The 21,918-nt window shown below is 36.4% G+C and overlaps 1 protein-coding gene across 3 annotated transcripts in view; it reads left to right on the plus strand.

Moving 5' to 3' along the window:
- Nucleotides 1–21,918, plus strand: part of SHOC2 (SHOC2 leucine rich repeat scaffold protein) — an 87,830-nt gene that overhangs the window by 34,837 nt on the left and 31,075 nt on the right. For all 3 annotated transcript variants that reach the window (XM_088131895.1, XM_088131893.1, XM_088131894.1), the window contains exons 2-3: nucleotides 12,022–12,972; nucleotides 21,530–21,667. In XM_088131895.1, the coding sequence (XP_087988021.1) occupies nucleotides 12,270–12,972; nucleotides 21,530–21,667 (841 nt within the window). In that variant the 5' untranslated portion in view covers nucleotides 12,022–12,269. The remainder of the gene's footprint in view (nucleotides 1–12,021; nucleotides 12,973–21,529; nucleotides 21,668–21,918) is intronic.

The following is a 21,918-nucleotide window of genomic DNA, read 5'->3' on the forward strand; positions in this document are numbered from 1 at the left end:
TTAGTTTTTACTATGTTTATCAAAATCTTCAATAAAATTATTAACAAAAAGAAAAGAAAAACCTGTGGTATAATACACATTTGTGCAAGTCATGAAATTCCAAGGGCTTGAAATGCATTTCAGGCAAGATATGAATCTTAATCTCTTTTTTGCAGTTAATGGAAATTATGTTGACATAGTGGAAAGGTTGCTTTTGAAGTATGCTTGGGTGTTTTTCAATGAAGTTATATAAATTATAGATAAATGTCTGAGTACAAAGAATGAAAATATGGTAATGATCAAATACACCTACTTATGAATGAGTACAAAGGCACAAATCTGTTTAATTGCAAATGTTTATGAGATTTTGCTGTTAAGTCAGTGATTGCAATCTTGTTTAATTTTGTTTTAGTCTCTGAGTAGTATTAAGAAGATCTGGAAGTTTACTATATTCCTCCAATACATTTTGTGCCTCTTTTCAATTAGTGTGGAGTAGAGGAGGATACAATAGAGTGAGGGAATTAGGGAAGGTAGGATTCATTTGACTTAATGAGTTTTAGTTCTGTAGCCATGAGTATGAGTTCTGTGGTCCCTTTCTACATACAGAAGTTAGTCTTGGGAGTCTGAACAAGGATATAGGAATTATCACATTATTCCTGTTAAAAGCCAAATCATTCTCTAATAAAAGAATTTTGATCTTATAATAAATTAAGATGTTGACCTAATATAAAGAACTGGCAGGACATGGTGGGAACAGTTTGGATTCACTTTGTCAACTAGTTATTAGTTACATGAGTGTACTGATCTGTTATTCAGAGAGAGGATTTTGCAATAGTAAATAAGGAAACTGTCTCCCTGGAATGGGTGTTCTCCAAATTGGTATTGGCACATTCATGTGTGGCTATCTTGACAGATGCAGTTTAGGATCTTATAGCTTCCAAGGGTTTTTCTTGGATCAATTTGGAACCCACCCATGAAGCACATCATAATTTTGATCTGATTTCTTTCCTGCCTATAGGGATTCCACTGGATTGACCACTACCTGTTGAGTTCTGGACTGTTGAATAGGGTGAGGGCCAAATTAGAAAACTGGTAGATCCTGTTGGATTCTATGCTGTTCTGTTGGGAATATTCGAACTGGCTGATCATGTTAATCTTGGTGAGATATGAAATTACAACATTTTCCAGGTGTTCATTACTGTGGCTGCTCAGTGTCCCTGGTCCATGTTAGAACCTGTAGCACTTCATGGTGCTCATAGCAGTTGCAGACAATGAAATATGGCAGGCAACTTGAGTGTATGTGGAACAAGTCTAGAGAAAATTCCAACCAGAAAAACTAAGACATCGTCATAAGATCTGTGCTGCTGCAGTCAAGAGAAAAAGCAATAGATTTCCTCCCTGAGTATGTAGGAAAGTCATCCAGGGAATTTAGGTAGGTGGACCAACATCTAATAGTAATGATTGGAAATCATTTGAGCTCCAGTGAGAGCAATTTACATGGTTCTTTGCAGATCAAATCACTCAGATTTGTACAAGGTTTGATGTTGCTTTCAACAAAACCATTTACTACTATTTGTCTGAATCAGTTTCATTACATATCCCATGAGAAAGTGGATAATGTTCTTTGTGCTGCTACTTAGAGCCCATCTTAAAGGAAGCTGTGTGAGGAGCTAAGATTATTGGACCTGGCCAGTTTTTAAAGCTATTGGGTATTATTCAATATTTCATATTTACTTAAGTTAGTGGATTAGATGATGACCATGCAACTTGGATGGAATGGTTTGGCTTGATATTTTCTAGGCTGGGTTAGACCTGGATTTGACATGGAGACATCTTTGGTCATAATCTGCACTGGGAAAGAGATGGAGTGTGGTGTTGTTACTCCTGGCTCTCTCGAGACTTTTGATACCATTGATCACACTGTTTTATCAATGGGAGTTCTGTCTTTCTGGGCAGAAAGTTATGTTGGGATCTGTTATTTTGGAGAAGCGATCCTTTTTTAAAAAATATATTTTTTATTAAGAATTTTAATTGCTGTAGTAAAAACTAATACAAACTAAACTTAGAGAAAGAAAACAGAATGGAAAGAAAGAATAGAAAGTGCAGGAAAAAAAAGAATAGAAAGAATATAATAAAGAAAAAGAAAAGAAATATATAAAGAAGTGACTTCCAACCTTCATCACAACAAATATAAACACATTTAATAACTCTTCACCCCTCTATAACATTAAACAGATATCTCTTCCTCCCGTGTCTCCTTCCTTATCTATAAGCAAATCCATAAAACATCAACTTTTCAATCCTGGTGTCGGTAAAAAGTCCATAAAAAGTTGCCAGAACATTGGGGGAAAAAAAAGTCTTTAGCCTTGATCAAATAAGCCAATTTTATATTCCTTCCTTTATATTCTACCCTTTATTTTTAATTCAATCAAATATTGTTGTAGGATTTGACTTCTCTTCAATTCTTCTTTATCCCATTGCACAGATTTCTTCAAGGCTTTTACCAGCCGCTTTTGTAGATCCAATAAGAAAACATTTTCCAGTTCATTCTCTCGGCTTATCATTTGTATTTCCCTTTTAATTTTTAAAACTTCAGCCAGTTTCTTTTGTATATCCAGTAAAGTGTCCTTTTCCAAATCATTCTCTTGGTCTGTCCTTTGTAGTTCCACATTTTGTGCTTTCTCTACCTTGTCAAATAAAATTTGTTCCACATCTCTCATTCCTTCATTAACATCTTTTAGACATAGTCTATCCATAGAAGCAGACATAATTACTGAGAGTGTTGATATTGTAGCTACTCACCTCTGGCTCCATTCTTCAGAAATCTCCTTTAATATTTCTGTTGCTATAACATTTTGTGTCATTAACTGACATGAGGTTGTATTTTTTTTTTCTGCTTAAAATCTTTAGTCCCCTCTGGTGTCCGGTTTCTAAAATCATCACTTACCTTTTGTTATGACTTGCAATAACCAAGATAGCCAAAATAAGTCTGTTTCTCAGAAGAAGTTGTTTATTTTTTTATAGTTAATTCCAAAATTGTATAGTAAGATAAGGGTTATCTGGACCCTTAACCCGTTTAATAACTTTCTTATTAGGGCAGAGAGGATATCTGCAGACTCTTCTCATCGTGGATATAATCTGTTCCAACTTCTTCCTTCGGGACAGCGCTATAGAGCTCCATATGTTAAAACATCTAGATATCGGAATAGTTTTTTCCCTTGTGCCATTGCTCTGTTAAACACTGTATGATTTGATATGTACTGGACAGTGGCTTCTTCTTTGGAAAAGTTATTTTATTGGGCAGTGTTATTGTTACTGTTTATTAATTTTTGTTGCTATCCAAACACACTGTTGATCTTGCTGTTCGTCACCGAAGACAAATTCCTTGTGTATATTTTATACTTGGTCATTAAAGTATTTGTATTGTATTTGTATTGTATTAGATCAAAATCTTATTTAGCTTTTTGCTGTTTCTTTCAAATTCTTTAAGTTCTTAAGCTTGTAATTAATTTTTCTTTTGTTCAGAGTTGAAGATAAACTCACCCAATGAAGACTTTTTAAACTTGTTATTACAAAGATCTCTAATAGCATTAAGATAGTTAATAGGCAATTTCCGAAAGTAATTAGAAAGTGATTTTGGAGAAGAGATCCTGAAAGTTTCAATCTTGTTTTTCATGTTACTTGTTATTTATATGAAGCTACTTTTTTTTGCAGGCTCTAAGCTTATTGTCATTAATATGCTGGTGTTTGCAATTCTTCTCCTTTCTTGTGTATTCAGGCATGGAAGTCACCACTCTATAAAGCCTTCAGTGTCATAGTCTTAAGCTGCTTATAGGATTGCCTGCTCCTATACAGCGCATTCTGTATTCTCAGATAATGAATGGGATACTTGTTACATAACCTGCCAATTGACACATATTTGTGTTTAAATAATGTTCATTGTCAGGGCTTTTGGAAATTTTGATAAATCAGAGCTATATAACATTTATACGTTTTTGCAGCTTGTACTGGTAGGAAAGCATGCAGAGTCGGCAATGCACTGAGCTTCTGCCCAAATGCCTCTCCCATGGGCCTGCATTTGGAGAATTAGTATTTATTTTCTCCACAGGGTCTGGATTTATTTATTAGTCACATTTATAAGCCACACAAACTCAAACTCACTTTGAGCAGTGAACAATTAAAAAAAAAATGAATCCAGTATAAAAACAAAGGTGATAACTGAATCTGGTCCATGTTTGAATGTGATCTTTCTTTTGCTGGCTTTCTCCCCCTCCCCCCCACCCCCCAAAATGGTGCCATTCTGTTCAGTTTTCAGAGAGTGGTAATGATGAGGGGAAGTTTGTGAACCCTTTGTATCTCTCTCATCAGTATATCATGCTGATGGACAGATGGATGACAGAATTCCAGCCCCTTTACATAATTAATTTCCAACATGCTGTTGAGTTGGAAAGAATAAAAATAGGGAGAACTAAGTGTGATTGAAGAAAACTGATTCTGTGCCATTGAACAGCTGTATTCACTGAGTGCTCATTAGTGGGCCAAACTGCTGAGAAGTCTCAGTGCTATAGTATTCTGTCTTAAGCCTGTACTGTTCAACATTGTTAAAAATGATTTGGATTGCATTTTAGAAAGAAATATTCAGAAGACGCAAAGCTGGATGGAATCAACATGTATGCATTCATGCAGAGGAACACATGCAAAGAGAAATATGCAAATATGCATAATAAAGGATAAAAGAATCTGACTTGGCAGTAAATGAGAAAAAGTTCTGGGAATTTTAAAAGAAATTGCAGGAAACTAATTTTCAACTAAGCATTGGGAGAGATTTCCTTAGGGTAAGAGTGTTTAAACAAGTGAAAGGACTGCCTCAGGAGACGGCACACAATCAAGGCCTGGATGGACGCCTGTCAGTGATGCTGTATTTATTACACCCTTCAATGCTTAGCCATTATTACTAATAGAATAAGGGTAGATAATTTCCTAGGTCCCTTCAGAATGATATTCAAATTAAGCACAGTATTTCTATTAAATGCTAAAGGGTTTTTTCCCCCAATTACCCTACCTTTAAAATATGAGGAGAATCTTAGATTCACTGAGATACAGTAATAGAGACAAATATGTTTTGTTCTGTTTAATCATTTTGGTAAAAGTTGGGAAGAAGAAAAAGTTTCAAATGCAGGTTTGTCTTCATTTCAGGTCAGTACACTGTGCTATTTTATTTCAGAATGATGCACCTGAAATTAAGAATCATTGTTAAATTGTTCACGGCATCCAGTTTGTTCTTTAAAAAAAATCTGTTTTTCCCTGTATTCTTGCCCCCTTCCCCCTGAAATTGGCACACAGGTCTATGTTCTTTGGTCCTGTAATTTACAGAATTTAAGTTCTCTGGTCATTTTGTTCTTCTTAAGACCTGTGACTCTTCTGAAGTCCGTTTAGTTGGTTTCCACACATGTCAGGCATCATTTTGCAAATACCAGATAGAAAATGGCAAGTAAAATAGGGAAGATACTGTAGCAGATTGGCAATTTTAAATTTGGCATTATTCAGTTTTCAGCTTTAAGAAATATCATTTAGCATAATTCCCTGTTTGCTGCACCAACGCTGCCCCCTTCCATCCATCTTCATTTTTTGGATAGGTATGTTCAATTCATACTGCAGTTCTTTATATATTTCCTGTTAATTTCTGTCAGAGATACTTCTAGGAAAGCAAATATAAGATTGCAGCTGAATCACCTTCATCTTCATCCTCATCCCCATCATATAGTAAAATGAAGTTGATTACAAAGCTTTACATAATAAAAAGCCTGCAAACACATGCTTGATTCAACTGTATTCAAAATCAAAAAAAGGTTATGTTGGACTGTTGTAGCAAAAATGGAAGAACTTGTGTTACTTTAAGAACTAACACTTTATTACAAATTATGATCCAAAAATATAGTAGGAAAATGCTACATGATTTTTATTAATTTATTTTTCTTCCATGAAAGTCCTATATGAGCTCTATCCTTTTTAAAAACAGTGCTTTTTGCATAGACATGGGCATAACTGTTTATGATGTATCAGTCTAGGTACCTTGCTTTATGGTAATAGAGAGATTTTTTTTCTTTTTCAGATTTGAGCTAAAGTTTCTTCCTTGTTTCATCTTGAAATAAAATCAGTCTGTTTTCGGATTCTTTAGCAGTTATGGATAGAATATGTGGGGTGATGAAAAGTATGAAATTTTACGTTGCTGAAAGGGCAGATCTGACATGCATTAAAAGCATTTTTTAACTGAAGCAGACAAATGGTAGCCTGTCAGCCAGAAAGGCAGTTAATGTGATTGATTAGGGCACAGTCCTATGCATGTCCATGCATCTCAGATAGAAACTTGAATTTGCTGAGCCTTACTCACAGGAAGGTACTGACTTCTGTGATTTTGTGGAAGTATGGAGACAGAAGCATTCCATTTCATTTTTGGCTTCCATGATAATGGATTACTATTGGTTTGTTGCACTAGACTAAATGGTTACTGCTCTAGAAATGGTATTTCATCAGTTTTCTTCTAATGAATCATGGCTTACTGAAACATGCTTCATGGTATTTTATCAGTTCCTAAAACATCTCACAGTAACTGCAAATACTGTTAAAATGTGTGAAATAAATATTATTGAGTAGACCTGAACCAAGCGTGGATATGCACATTCTGACTTTGCCTCCCTTATTGCATCAGTAGGTTGTCATACAGCAGCTTTGTTAGAGGTGGCTAATTCTGTCTTGGGAAAGAACCATTTGCAAGAGCTTCCACCTGACCACTGTGACCAGTTAGTACAACATTTTGCTGGTAAAGTTGCTCATGTGTGCTCAGGTCTTGACTCCATATGAGCAGAGCTTAAAGTGACCACTGGGACATCATCTAACCATGTTATCTGGGATTTCTTTTGGCTTATAACCTTTGAAGAAATTGATAGGGTACTCTTTAGGAAAAGCTCTGCCATGTGCAGGCTGGATTCTTGCCTCTCCTGGATCCTTTGGGCAGCCAGGGGGATAGTTCCTTGGATCTGGTAGATTGTGAGGGGACACTAACAGCAGCCTTAAAGAAGGCTGTGGTCAATTCTTCATTGATAGGCCCTCCCTGGATCCAAGGCTTTAGACAACTACTGCCCAGTCTTCAACTGTCCTTTTCTAAGGAAGTTTGAGAGAGATGTGAGACACTGACCACAGAACATCCTGGAAGAAGTGGATTGTTTGGATCTTTATCAGTTAGGGTTCAGGCATAGGCATGGGTTGGAAACAGCTTTGGTTACACTAGTGGATAACCTTTGTCATGACTTGGATGAGAGCAGTGCACCTATCCTGTTTCTTTTAGATCTCTTAGCGGCCTTTAAAAGCATCGATTATGGTATCCTTTCAGACCAACTTGGGGAGTTGGAGATTAAAAGCACCTTCTGCAGTGATTCTGCTCCTTCCTCAGTGGAAAGTTCCAATCAATGGCGGTAGGAAAGGAGAGGTTGGCTTGGAAGCTGCTTCCTTGTTGGGTGCCAGAGGAGTCAGTCCTCTATTCCTCCTGTTTAATATCTACATGAAGCCGCTGGGAAAGGTCATTTCGGTTTGGTTCCATCAGTATGCTGCTGATAAATTACTATTCTGGGCCCAACAAATGCTGTTGCGGCTTTGTCCTGGTGCGTGGAGGCTGTGAGAATGGTTTGGAGAGAACAAGCTAAAACTGAACCCTAGCAAGAGAGTGTTACTGTTTCTCCATTGGGGTTTCCTGGTGGCTCCAATGGTGTCTCTGGGTAGGTAATACTATCCCTTGAAACAGCAAGTCCATGACTTGGGGGTCTTCTTGAAACAGTTGGAAGAAGCTATAGACAGAGAAAAATGAAATTAATTTTGCTATATCCAGAAATCTAGAAATGCATGGTAAGGAAGAAGTCGCTTCTTGTTTGTATGAGCCAGTTTTTCATTTTGCTAATCATATTCTTGAATATGTCTCTGTTTTAAAAAAAACTACATTGGTGCAACTTGGCTTCCAGTCAATCTTTTCATGTACTCCCTTCTATCAACAAATATGTCACTAGTGCTAGCATTTTTCTAATGTGGGTGTTATCAGATGGGAGATAAGACCATCACTCACAGCAGTTTATGGCTTTCAAGATTTAACAGATTATGCAAAATTGTAATGCAGCACAGATTACCATGACAACAGTGATAAAGAACTCAAAATTGTACGTGCTGAGAAACCACATGGGATGGTGTACAAACTGTTTCCAATTGCTAGAAATGAGGTAATGCAGAATAAAAGGATTGCTCTCTGAATATTTCACAGACTATTTCCTAAAGTCTAAAGTAAAAATACATTTTTTAGGACCCAGACCTAAATACTTCCTTCTGTGACACATTCACTAAAACCTGCAGGCATATTTGCTTATATTCAGGTTAAGTTGGTAATTGCAAATTCAAAAACAGAATTTGAAATGTAGTATCTTGTGTGGTGTGTGTTAATCAGTTGTATATTGCTTATTTAATGACCTGAACAGGTTATTGAAGATGAACATAACTTGTTATATTCTATCTAGGGAAAAGGTACCAGGAAAAATCTTACATTTTTAGGCTAAAAACACTGGATTTGCTATGGGTGTGTGTTACATTGATAATGTCTAAATGTTTCTATTAGTAATACACCTTCTAGAAATACTGTTTTGTGTCTCTAGATTTTAAAAATAAAGTCAAATCCCCTTCAAGTTGAATATGATTTCATTGGCACATCTGTATAGCTTTCTTAGCAACAATATACAAGTAGTTTGCAATTGCTTATTTCCAGGATTTTTTTTTTTAACCCAGTCTAGCTCATAGCCCTAATATTTCCCAATTGTCTATCTTCCAAGTATTAATCAGTTCTGATTAATCTGTTTAGTACCTTGAGGGCAGCCAAAATCATCTAAGTGTTGTCACCTGGCTACCCCCGAAAAGTTTTTGCTTATCAGGGAATAAAGAACAAAAATAGTGAGCATGGGATTGCATGCTTAACAGTGTCCTGTGCCAAGATGAAAAATTGGGTCATGTGCAGCATTATAACAGGAACCTAGAACCCTGTATGTGTGGTTTAGGATATCCATGGTAGAGTGTACACTTCCATTTCTACTGTATATTCATTTCTGTTCACAATGGAGACTATTTGCCTGAGAATTGTATATCAGAAAGTGGCTGGCACTTCAACAATTACTGTCATGATAGAACATATTTGAGAAAAAGCATTGTGGGTTTGTTGAGAAAACTTTTTTGTGGATTTATGGATATTCCATAGTTTATTGTGGATTGAAAATGTATTACTTTCAGTTGTTTATTCATTCCTACTTATATTGGATACCATCAGAATGTGGCTACTACAGTTGGTATTTCTTGTGCCTCAGTGAAGCATTGGGATAAATGCAATGCTATGACATTTCACAGAAGGTACTTTTCCTGAGGACTTAAACAGATCATTTACGGTGTCCCAAACTGGGTTTATATGTATAATTCCTTATTCATTTGGAGTATATTGGGTGTTCCTTATATTGTGGGAGAGGGATGCTATGTTAACAGTTTCACCTATCCCAACAAAACGTTGAGATGAACACAAGACTATGATATCTGAAGCAATTCTATAATAGCCCACAAAAGAACCTCTTCTGGAGACATAGATGATCATATAATTGAATGCTGGGTCTTCTGTTCACCCCTTGCTGATACTGCTTTAAGCAAGCAAGATTAATTGCTACATAGTTTTGAATACATAGTCTGTCATCTGTTTTCCATTGCTTGGGTATTGACCTTACTAAATATTATATCCAGTGCTATTTATCATATATATAAGAACCTTTATCCTTGCTTGTGATTTGAAATATAGAAAAATAATTTGTTATTCTCCTGCCATGCCTCTTTGGGGTAAATTATTTGCTGAAATGTATATTTGAATTAAAATATTTTCAACAAGAAATGTACCATTTTAAGTTTAATTGCTTTGCTAAGTAGGATAAGCTTGTCATTTTTGTGCAGTATCTAAATTTCATAAAAATTTCATAAAAGAAACTTCATTAATATTTATAGCCCCATAAAATTATATCTAGTACATACTGTATTCCTATTCTGACAAGAAATCACTCATTAGGGTTGGCAGATTCCTTTTCTCATTTCACTTTAGTGTTTATTAAAAAAAAGGTCTGGGTAACTCTGTCATATGCAAATCTCAGTCACTCACATTTCTTTGAAAAATAATTATGGTCAGTGCAGTTTTTGGAGAGGCTATCTTGCGAACATTCATTTATAATTCCATAATCTTAAAGAAAAGGCTAGTGGGATATATTCTGTTTTTATGTTTCTATTTGGCACTTCTGTATGTTCTTATTTCTGTATTCCCATCTCATTTCTTTCTTTTTCTTTTTTTTTCTAAGAGAAGATACTATAATTATTTCTGATTTAATAACAGAATGGATGATAATTATGCAATGGAACATTCTGCATCTGGTTTCTATTTGATTGATGATTGAGTGCCATCAAATCGTTGACTCTTAGTGACCACATAGATCTTCTCCATGATGATCTGTCCCTAACCTGGTCCTTCAACTCTTCCAACAGTGCACTCATTGCTACTGTAACCTTGCTGCTGGCCATCCTCTTCTCTTTCCTTCCACCTTTCTCAGCATTAAGGCCTTCTCCACAGAGTTAGGTTTTGCATAATGTGTCCTAGGTAGGATAATTTGAGCCTGGGTCTAGCAAATCTGTTGTTTTCTACAAATTAGATAGCATCCTCAAGTTCCATTGTGTAGCTATATTTTCTAAAAAGTTGTTACTGAATAGGAAAAAAAAATGCTCTGCAGGATCAAATAAAGAGTATTTTTCAGATTCTGTTTTCAGCAGTGGCTATCCACATATATTAGAAGTATTTCAGTACCCTTGCAAGGTTCATAGGGCCAGGCAACAGGCCTTATCCGTGGAGTCCTTGTTTTATGGAACATTCTTCACCTGCAAGCATGAAGAGCCCATACTCTACAGGCATTTGGGAAATAAGCCAAAACAATGTAGTTCCAGCAGGCATTTGGCACCTAGATTAGTTTAATTGAAAATGCCTATGATATATTAGATTTCTGTTGTTTTTCATTAGTTATATTTGATTTTTAGTACCTTGTTCTTCTTTTGACTTTGTTGCACATTGTCCAGAGTCTCTCTGGATTGTGAAAGATAAATAAATAAATGATAAATAAACGTATTTCAATACCAGCATCTTTGTGGGGAAAGTGGCAAAAGGTTTTATAATCCCTTTTAAGTAGGAATTACAATATATTCAGTTCTCTGTGAGTTGTAGTAAGATTGAATACTGGAAATTGAGATTTAAGTGAGTATTATAAAATCACTCTGCTTGTTTTTGGAAGACTCCCCCTATCTCAGTATATTTGGAGATAAATATGCTCAGTAGGTGCTCCAACCCTGTAGACAGTATAGGAAAACTGCATGGACAGTGGGACAGGAGGCAAGAAAGGAAGGGTTGGATAAAACTCCATTTTTTTAGTGCAAAGCTGGATGAAATCTAAGTGGAATTAGGCAACAATGGGTTATCAAGAAATATATTTAACTTTTTTTTTTCCAGCTTCTGGGTGCTTTATAATTTCTCCATGCTTTTTTTTTAATTGCAAAAGTTATTGTGGATTCCAAAACTGCTTTTCATTCAAATCTGATTTTCAACTTATCTTTAAAGTGATTGTTGTATAGCTACATTCCAGAGTATTACAGCATTCTATCAAGTGAGAAGAAAACAGTTTAAAGCAAGGCAGGGAGCCTCATTGAAATATCTTGTTAGGTGATTACTCATTTTAAGATCTTTGGGTTTTCATGAAATTAAAATACCAATTCTAACTTATATTAGTGCAATTTGGGGAAATATTATGTATCTTTTATTCCTTATAAACAGTTGAAGAAAAAGTTGTTATGAACTGTGATTTTACATCTTTTTTTACAGAGCAAACCAACATGTCTAGAGAGGCATCTGTGCATTAATATCTGCTTCTTTTCTCTCTCATTATGTTACAGAGCTTCTAATGAAGATTTTTTGATTATCTAAGCACCAATAGCTGAGTTTTCTGATATTGAATGTCTGGATCCAACATGTAGCAGATAGCTACTATGTCATCGCACTTGTTACTTCTAGCCCACACTTTTGTCTTTTAAAACTCCTTATATATCAGCAGTGAATGAATCATCTTAAAACTTGCTTTTTTGGACTTTGTTAACTAAAATTCAAGTTGGATTTCAACTGGTATTGATTAAACTGAGGAACAATGAGTAGTAGTCTTGGAAAAGAAAAGGATTGTAAGGAGAAGGATCCCAAAGTGTCTTCAGCAAAAGAAAGGGAAAAAGAGGCCAAGGCCTCTGGTGGATTTGGGAAAGAAAGTAAAGATAGAGAGTCTAAGACCAAAGGGAAGGAAGCCAAAGATGGGAAGAAGGACTCCAGTAGTGCACAGCCGGGTGTGGCTTTTTCAGTAGACAACACAATAAAACGGCCTAACCCAGCTCCGGGTGCCCGCAAAAAATCCAGTAATGCTGAGGTGATCAAAGAGCTAAACAAATGTCGGGAAGAAAATTCAGTACGTTTGGACTTGGCTAAGAGGTCTATACATCTGCTCCCATCATCTATCAAAGAGTTAACCCAGTTGACGGAACTTTATTTATATGGAAACAAGTTACAGTCACTACCTGCTGAGGTGGGCTGTCTCGTGAATCTGGAAACTTTGGCCTTAAGTGAGAACTCACTCACCAGCCTTCCTGACTCTCTTGGTAACTTGAAACAGCTTCGCATGGTTGATCTACGGCATAACAAATTGAGAGAGATTCCTCCTGTGGTGTATAGGCTAACTTCCCTTACTACACTTTATTTGCGCTTTAATCGTATCACTTCAGTGGAAAAGGATATCAGAAATTTGTCGAATCTCACCATGCTAAGCATACGGGAGAACAAAATCAAACAACTCCCTGCAGAAGTTGGTAAGAACTTTTTGAAATCCTGTACTAAATGCTTGTCTCTGTCTATATTGGTATTATTGTGCTGCTATTAATCAACAAAGCTTGTAACAATTAAAACATATTGATACTAATTAATGCAGAGAAGCATTAGATGGCTTGTTCCATATATTCAACATTCCATTTATAATGAATGGTGTATTTTACTAATTTTTAACCGCTGTCTCACAGATTTATTTCAGTTGACCAGAAAGCATGAAATGGACTTGGTTCTGCCTGGGAATATTTTTAATCAACTTTTAGATGGCTCTCATAAGGAGATCTTCTGTTCCTATCCACCCTCATCTGGAACAAATTATACTTTGATAGGCTTGACTCAGGAAAGAAAGAGTAGAGCTCTTTCTTTGGTTTCCAGGTGGTGAGACCCACTTTCAAATGTATGTTTGTTCATAGCAACTATAGGTAGTAATTTCATTTGTGATTTCGTTAGTGACATTTGTCCAGCAGAAAAGCTGAATTTAAACTTTCCTCAGGAGATAGCAGTAAAGTAATCATCATTTAATTGGTATTTCCAACTACTCATAATCCATCTTACTTTCTTCTACCCTTTTTTCTTCCTAGTTTTCTTAAGCAAATAAGACTCAAATGTTGGCCCACAAAGGCAGGTGGCCTCTGGGATATTGATAAAAGTAGGGTAGCATGTGTGGGATATGGCATCAACACATACATTCCTGTTGATTCTGCTCCATGAAACTGGTAAGAAGGCATTACGTAGAAGCAGTTTGCTGCTATTTGTTTTTACGTATTTCCAAAGGGAAAAAAAAATAAAAAACCTAGAATCTTAAAAAGTAGTCTTTGTATTTTGAAAGAACTTTAACTTACTTACCAACTATCATGTTGAACATTTTCCACTCTTTATCAGTCTCCCCATTTTACAGTAGAATTCCTTTTAATAAAACTGTTAGATTTAAGAGTAAATGTTGTTTGCATAATTAGCACGGAATTGACAAGTGGCTGGGTAGTATGGCGACTTAAATGTATCAGTAGAAAAATTCAGCTTTGGGCACAGGGAATTGTATGAACTAGAGTGGAGATGAAGCAGTTTAAAGAACAGTAACATCCCATTCTAATTTTGTGTCCTTGGAAATGCCTTAAAGCTAAGTGTTGGCATTTGTTCTAATACTACTAACTTTCAGAAGATGACCTTTTGTTGCTACTTTAAGAATTTTTGGAGATACTTCAGGAAAATTGACAATATTCAGAAAGTTCTAAGACAGTTTGCTATGATTTTAGTGCAGAAATTTGCACTGTATTACATGATTTTGATGCTAATGGTTACTTCAGGATTGAGTGATACAGTTTAAAACTCCTGGATATTTTTGGAATCTGTCTCATTGCCACATATGAGGTTCCCTTTAAAAATAGTTCTTTCTTTAGCTCAGAAGTCAGCAATGCTGTTCCCATAAGCACGGGTATGTTCTTATACACCTCTTCTGCTGCTTCAAATGCACCTATCTTGTTCTGTTTACAATATTTTTTAAAACTCCCCTTGCATTGGATTTGTTTCAAAGTGCAGCTCTGGTTTCTAGCCACACCATCTTAACTCTACCATGGTGTGTTTGGGAGGGGAGGGGAGTGGAAGGGAAGGGCCACAAGCTGTCAGAGCTGTAAAAGCACCAGGGAAAAAGCTGTGCTGGAGGCAGGGCACAGTATGGGGAAGGACTGCAGTGAACTAAAGAAATTTAGGTAGGAGGAGAAGAGAAATATTTGACAGAGGCAGAATAACAGGCCGAGGAAGAAGAAACCATTCTTATGGCTCACATATATTTATTGTACCTGCCAATTGTATGCGAGATGAGTTGCAGATATCTTGTCAAAGTCTTGAGACGACTTGGATCATTTTGCTGCTGACATAGATTCCACACTATCTAATGTGGCTGTAGGAGATGCCATCAAAGACATTTTATTTTTCTCTTCTCTGAATAGTTTAAAATAGGAAGTCCTGACAATAGGTAACAATGAAAAATGTGCATTCTTTTAAGAAAAATTGGAGAAAATTTCCCTCTTGTTAGATCTAATATCTTCCATATCTCTGTATGAAATTTTCTATTCTGTTGAAACAGCAAAAATGAAGAGTGGGATAGAAAAATGCTAAATTATAGTGAGTCACAAACGAAGCATGAGAAATATGAAAGACCAGATGGGTGTGTGTCTGACTGAATTCAAGGCATTTGAAATAGTAGTTCAGGTTTAGTTTGAATGGCTTTTCATATGGCCAGTTCAGGCACATTGTAATAACTTTTTATTAGTGGCGCTTTTCCTGCAATTGTTTTTTTTATTATGATACTCATCTGTTGTATTATTTAATACTTATCCTGTGTATGTCTAGACATACTCAAAGGGTTCTGAGCTTGCATAAGTTTCTCTGTTTTAGTAACATTATTCAAAATTTAAAGATGGACAGCAAAACAATCTGCTTTTATATGCTTGAATTATTAAATTCAGGTTAGCTTGTGGAAGGGACAACAAAAGCTGAAATGCTCATTAGCTTATACATTTCTCAAACATAGGGGTATTGTTTTGTTTTTGTTTTCCAATATGCCGAGATAAATTATATTTCAATTTAGGTGCATGTGTTCCACTGATGTATGTGCTGCCTCCTGAGGTTTTCAGCACAGGCAGGACAGCATAAAGTGTTACTGGCCCTTGCTGCGTATAACCAGGAACAGCAAGTTGGTATACATAGCTGGTACTTCATAAATTTGAGGTGAAGAATAGTGTATTAAAAACTTAGGGATATAAAAGTACTTCTGCTGGTTTCTAAGCCTAGTATGTAATATGGCGAAGGTTTTCCCAGTCTGGGAAGATGGAGAGAGAAATATTCCATTTCACTAAGCTTTAGTATAGGCAAAAACAGTTTAAAAGATCCATGACTTGTGCCTCCTTCAGATATCTAGTGTGACAATTTATACTTAACCATTCTTTGGCACACGAAGAGGACTTGGGAGACAGTTATTGATGGTTTCAAGTTAGGGCTGGCAATAATAGGAGGGTTTGTTATTGTTAGTAAAGTGGTATTTTCAAAGTTGATAGGCAAGTGACAATGGAATATGTTGTAATTATTTAAGAACTTTTTATAATATTTCCCTTCTAGTTTTAATTTAAAAACAAGAAAAGGGGTTAATTGTATTTTCTGAGTTGGTGGATGTAACTTCTTTTCTCTATGTAGACAGTCTGGGAACAGAGTTATAAATACTGTTGTTTTGAAATAAAAACACTTGGCTTAATTTGATATGGTTTTCTACTTCATATGTTCAGTTTACTATCCAATCAGCAAGCTAACAATGACTGAAGGAAACCTGGTAAAGAGAAGACATGAAAGAATGTAATGGAAGGAACTTTAGAAATGCCTCTTGAAGTGCATGTACATACACACATTGCTAATATTCATACTGTAATGTTCCTTTCCTTGTACAGCCTTGTGAAAGCAGTCTGTATTTTCCCTATATGATCTGGTGCAGGATTTATCATAATATAAAGGACATTAAAATGTCAATCTGTTTAAAAACTAAAACAAGCTAGACCGAGTTAATCCAGTGCAAGAAAGACTTTTGGCTGCTTTACAAATTGTTTATGAAGTTTTGAATTATTTCTTATCAAATAAATTGTAGCAGAAAGAAATTCTGTCTGAGAAGTGGATTTGAGTGGGGTGGATGCATGAAAGTGGACACCATGAGAAAAAAGAAGGAAAAGGAAATAAATTGAGGCAAAAGAAAATCTAGTGACATGGAGGCAATTTCAGGTTCCAGAGCTCTCCTTCCATTACTCTTTTATCTCACCTTCACTCAGCCCTGACTCATGAGTGGATCGCTCATTAGACCTAGTGTTCACTTTGGAACAGATGGCACATAATGTGAAGTTGAGGAACAGTGTAATTAGTCCTTTCTAGTCAAGTTGTGCATTATTGCCATTCCTGACTTCTGCAAGGGTAAGAGGCCTATGTGTGGCTCATCCTAGGCATGTGATGGATACCAGGTAACTGGTGGATTGTTCTGCTAGGTACAATTCTTACTGGCTTTTTGCAGAACTGTTAAAAACAGTTTTATATTAGCAGGTATTAGCAACTGATTATTAGTTTTCCTGTTGATTGCTTCTCTTTTTATTTTATTAATGCTAAGTGTGTATGAAAATATAGTACTGTGCAAAAGTTTTAAGCAGGTGTGAAAAAATTCTGTAAAGTAAGAATGCTTTCAAAAATATATATTGTAATTGTTTATATTTATCAATTTACAAAATGCAAAGTGAGTGAACAGAAGAAAAACCCAATCAAATCAATATTGGTGTGACCACCCTTTGGCTTCAAACCAGCATCAACTCTTACACTTGTACACTTTGTACACTTGCACAAAATCCGGGATCTTGTAGGATTAGAGTCAGGTGTATGATTAACCAATTATACCAGGCAGGTGGTAATGATCATCATTTTCATATGTAGGTTGAAACACAGTCATTAACTGAAACAGAAACAGCTGTGTAGGAGGCTTAAAACTGGGTGAGGAACAGCCAAACTAAGGTGAGGTTGTAGAAGACAGGTTCATGTCACAGGTCATACACCATGGCAAGACTAAGCACAGCAACAAGACACAAGGTAGTTCTACTGCATCAGCAAGGTCTCTCCCAGGCAAATTTTTCAAAGCAGACTGGGATTTCCAGATGTGCTGTTCAAGCTCTTTTGAAGAAGCACAAAGAAATGGGCAACGTTGAGGACTGTAGATGCAGTGGTTGGCCAAGGAAACTTAATGCAGCAGATGGAAGACACATCATGTTTACTCCCCTTTGACATCGGAAGATGTCCAGCAGTGCCATCAACACAGAACTGGCGGAAACCGGTGGGACCCAGGTACACCCACCTACTGTCTGAAGAAGTCTGGCCAAAAGTGGTCTTCATGGAAGAATTGCAGCCAAAAAGCCATACCTCTGACATGGAAACAAGGCTAAGCGACTCAACTATGCATGAAAACATAGGAACTGGGGTGCAGAAAAATGGCAGTAGGTGCTCTGGACTGATGAGTCAAAATTTGAAATATTTGGCTGTAGCAGGAGGCAGTTTGTTTGCTAAAGGGCTGGAGAGCGGTACAAGAATGAGTGTCTGCGGGCAACAGTGAAGCATGGTGGAGGTTCCTTGCAAGTTTGGGGCTGCATTTCTGCAAATGGAGTTGGAGAGTTGGTCAGGATCAATGGTATCCTCAATGCTGAGAAATACAGGCAGATACTTATCCGTCATGCCATACCATCATGGAGGCGTGTGACTGGCCCCAAATTTATTCTGCACCAGGACAACAATCCCAGACATACAGCCAATGTCATTAAGAACTATCATCAGCATCAAGAAGAACAAGGAGTCCTGGAAGTGATGGTTTGGCCCCCACAGAACCCTGATCTCAACATCATCGAGTCTGGGATTACATGAAGAGGCAGGATTTGAGGCAGCCTACATCCACAGGAGATCTGTCGTTAGTTCTCCAAGATGTTTGGAACAACCTACCTGCCGAGTTCCTTCAAAAACTGTGTGCAAGTGTACCTAGAAGATTTGATGCTGTTTTGAAGGCAAAGGGTAGTCGCACCAAATATTGATTTGATTTGGGTTTTTTTTCTGTTTGCTCACTTTGCATTTTGTAAATTGATAAACATAAACAATTACAATATATATTTTTGAAAGCATTCTTACTTTACAGCATTTTTTCACACCTGCCTAAAACGTTTGCACGGTATTGTATCTTTGTGTAATTTTTAACTGTGTAAGCTGCTTGGAGGCTTGGAACTGGAAAAATATAAGTTTGTGGAAATAAATTCCATATCTAGGTTATTATTTGTATGTATAAATTATATGTACATAGACATGATGATGGAGGTTCTGAGATTACTTGTATTTTGCTTTAGTATATATGCTTTCTCATTAACTTTCTCAGTGTAGACCATACTATCTACAGGTAGTCTTCATTTAGTGACCACAGTTGGGACCGGCAACTTGGTCGCTAAGTGATGTGGTTGCTAAGTGGAAAATCATGTGACTACAACTGTGCTTACAATTTTGCTTCAGCATCCCTATGCAGCATCAGAAGGATACGACTCCAAACAGCTGGATGAACCCAAGCCGCAGAGATGGTTTCTGGAACTCAACTCATGAGGAAGCTGCATAAAAGGGCAAATCTTATAGCCCCTTTTCCCCATTTCCCCACCATTTGGAATGCTCACTTAGCTCTGGGATAATTAACAAGGGAATTAATATTTGTATTTACAGTCATTGGAGAGGAAGAGATTACAAGAGAGTAAGCAGGTGCACAGTGGGGAATACACATCAGAAGGAATGTGCTGGCACCAGTTGTTTGTCAAGTGCAGTCATAGCTCCAAGTCCCAAGCCACTTAGGAAACAAACAAAAGCCCAGGGTGTGAAACTCAGCAAGGTCTTGTCAGTTCAGGCAGCAGCTGCCAGCCAGCTAATTAAGGTCACAGAGTTGCTTAACTTGCTGCTAGCACTTTTTAGGGGCATACTACACTGTGGAGAAAAGCAGCTCAGGAAGAGATGCGGGGAGAAAAAATGAGCACAAGACAATGCATGCTAACTGACTGTAATGGCAAACACATGACTAAGAAAGGGACACTGTAAATGCGGGCATTAATCACAAAATTACTTTTTCATCACCATCGTAACTTTGAATGGTCGCTGCCCGAGGCAGTTGCTAAGCAAGGTCTACCTGTATTTTCAATTAAGGCTGAAATCCAGAGCTGAATTCGGCAGATAGTAATAAAAGCAGTGTCATGGTGTGTGCAGAAGTTGCATATTGTCTTTCTTTCTCTTCTTTACCATTAAACATAAAGATTTATTATCTTTTCATATCAGACTCCCCATGCACTGAAATGCATACCTGCTTCATTTCTCTGAAGAAATCTATAATTGAAAATAGAATGGGTAGCAATCACAGAGAGAACTTTCTCAGAGATGGTGGTCTCTTTATGGACTATCCTTTTTTAGGAGTTTCATGGAACAATCTTTGGTATAATTTCAGTGCTTGAAAGAATTCTATTTATTTTCCAAGGCATAATATAGCCTATAGTCATATTTTGAATTTTAAGAGTGTCATGTGAGTACTCTTATCGGTTGGTTGATGATCTTGCTCATTAGCTCTTAGTGAGTTTGGCCAATACCAAAACAAATTTCAGAAGGATGATTTCATGAGGATAAAAGAATAGCAACTTGCCAAGAATCTAAATACACACCCAAGATTCATTTTAAGCTCCAAAACATAAAGTCATTCTTTCAGATCCAAAAATTTTCTATTCCAACAGTCATTTCACTGAAGGCAAACAAGTGAGTTTTAGAGAAAATTATTCTAGTCATGAAACTGAGTGCAAGGTAGAAATGGGCTCCTGATTCCCCTATAAGTTTTCTTATGTTTATTTCCATAATGCACAACAAACTAAGTTTTCACAGAAGGCCAATTCATGTAATAATGTTAAAAAAACAGACAAGTCAAAATGCTTATTTGTACTGCTTCATATATTAGCAGACTTTTAAACTGACCAGAAAAACACAGCTCTCCCCCTATGCAAAACTCTCGTAACACCATAACAGGTAATAAGTTTGTACAGAAAGTACACCAACAACCATTTTGGGCCATGGCAAAGAGCACACTCATTTTCTCCACACTCCTTCTGTTGACCCATATCATTTTCTTTTTCTTGGACAGTTTAATGTTTTACTTTTTTAAAGAATACTTTTTGGGATCATCTGAATTCTTCAAGCATTCCTGGAAATGAAAAGAGTACTGGAAGCTGCTGCTTCTTTTGCAACATGTTAAAAGCAACATGCAGTTGTTTTTTAAAAATCTAAAAATGATAAAAATAACATAATAAAAATACAATACAATAATAACACCTAAAATAAATAAGGCAGGTACCTCTTGGTATTGGCTAGGCCATTAATATGAATTACTTTAATTTTTTTAAATTATACATTGAAAAGTGGAATGTAAGTTGCACAGATGGCAATCTTTCTCCAAGCCAATATTTCCATTTTACCATACTTTTATATAAATGTTAATTTTATTTACTTGTATACAGCTTCCTCATTATTGCAAGAATTTATAAAAATACGGAGATGCATCTTGGAACTCCAGGACATAACAGCATCACTTTTCCTACAGAATTTCTCCATAATACAGTTTTAAAACTCAGTTGAAATGTTTGGGTTCAAACAACAGTACCTTGGATTGGATTTTTTAAAAGAAATTATTGTAGTGTATGTCTAATGAAAACTGAGCTAAGCAAAAGATATAGTGGTATGGGATGTTAAAAGCAAGCGATAACAGTTCATTCAAATTTAAGAATGTTAAAAAAGTGGCATTACTTGATGTATTTGTCTTTATATTTTTTGTGCTTTCTTAATCTTAGCCATAATCCCTTGTAATCCATCAGATGAAATGACAATATTAAATGCTTGTATTTATTTATTTAAATACTGAAATGCTTTTATCCCGTTTTACTACAAAATCTCAAACCATGTGACTTTGTACATTGTCAGGTGAGTTGTGTAACCTCATAACGCTGGATGTAGCCCACAATCAGCTTGAACATCTTCCAAAAGAGATTGGAAATTGCACACAGATCACCAAACTTGACCTACAGCACAATGAACTTTTGGACCTTCCAGACACTATAGGTAAGTAAACATGTGGTTAATTCATTTATTAGATTTATATCTTGACTTTATTTTTACAGCTCAAGGCATAATTCTCCCTCTCCCTATTTTCCCAACAGCAACAACCCTGCAAGGTGGGCTGGGCTGAGAGAGTGACTGACCCAAAGTAACATAGTAGATTTCCATGCCTTGCGGGGACTAGAACTCACTGTCGCCTAGATAGTCCAGTACCTTAACCACTATGCCAAACTGGCTCTTTTCTAGGTTTAAAT

This window comes from Python bivittatus, unplaced genomic scaffold (assembly GCF_059951505.1).
Source record: "Python bivittatus isolate LINGU-HERP-01145 unplaced genomic scaffold, Pbiv_v1 ctg000980_np1212, whole genome shotgun sequence".
Classification (NCBI taxonomy): Eukaryota; Metazoa; Chordata; class Lepidosauria; order Squamata; family Pythonidae; genus Python; species Python bivittatus.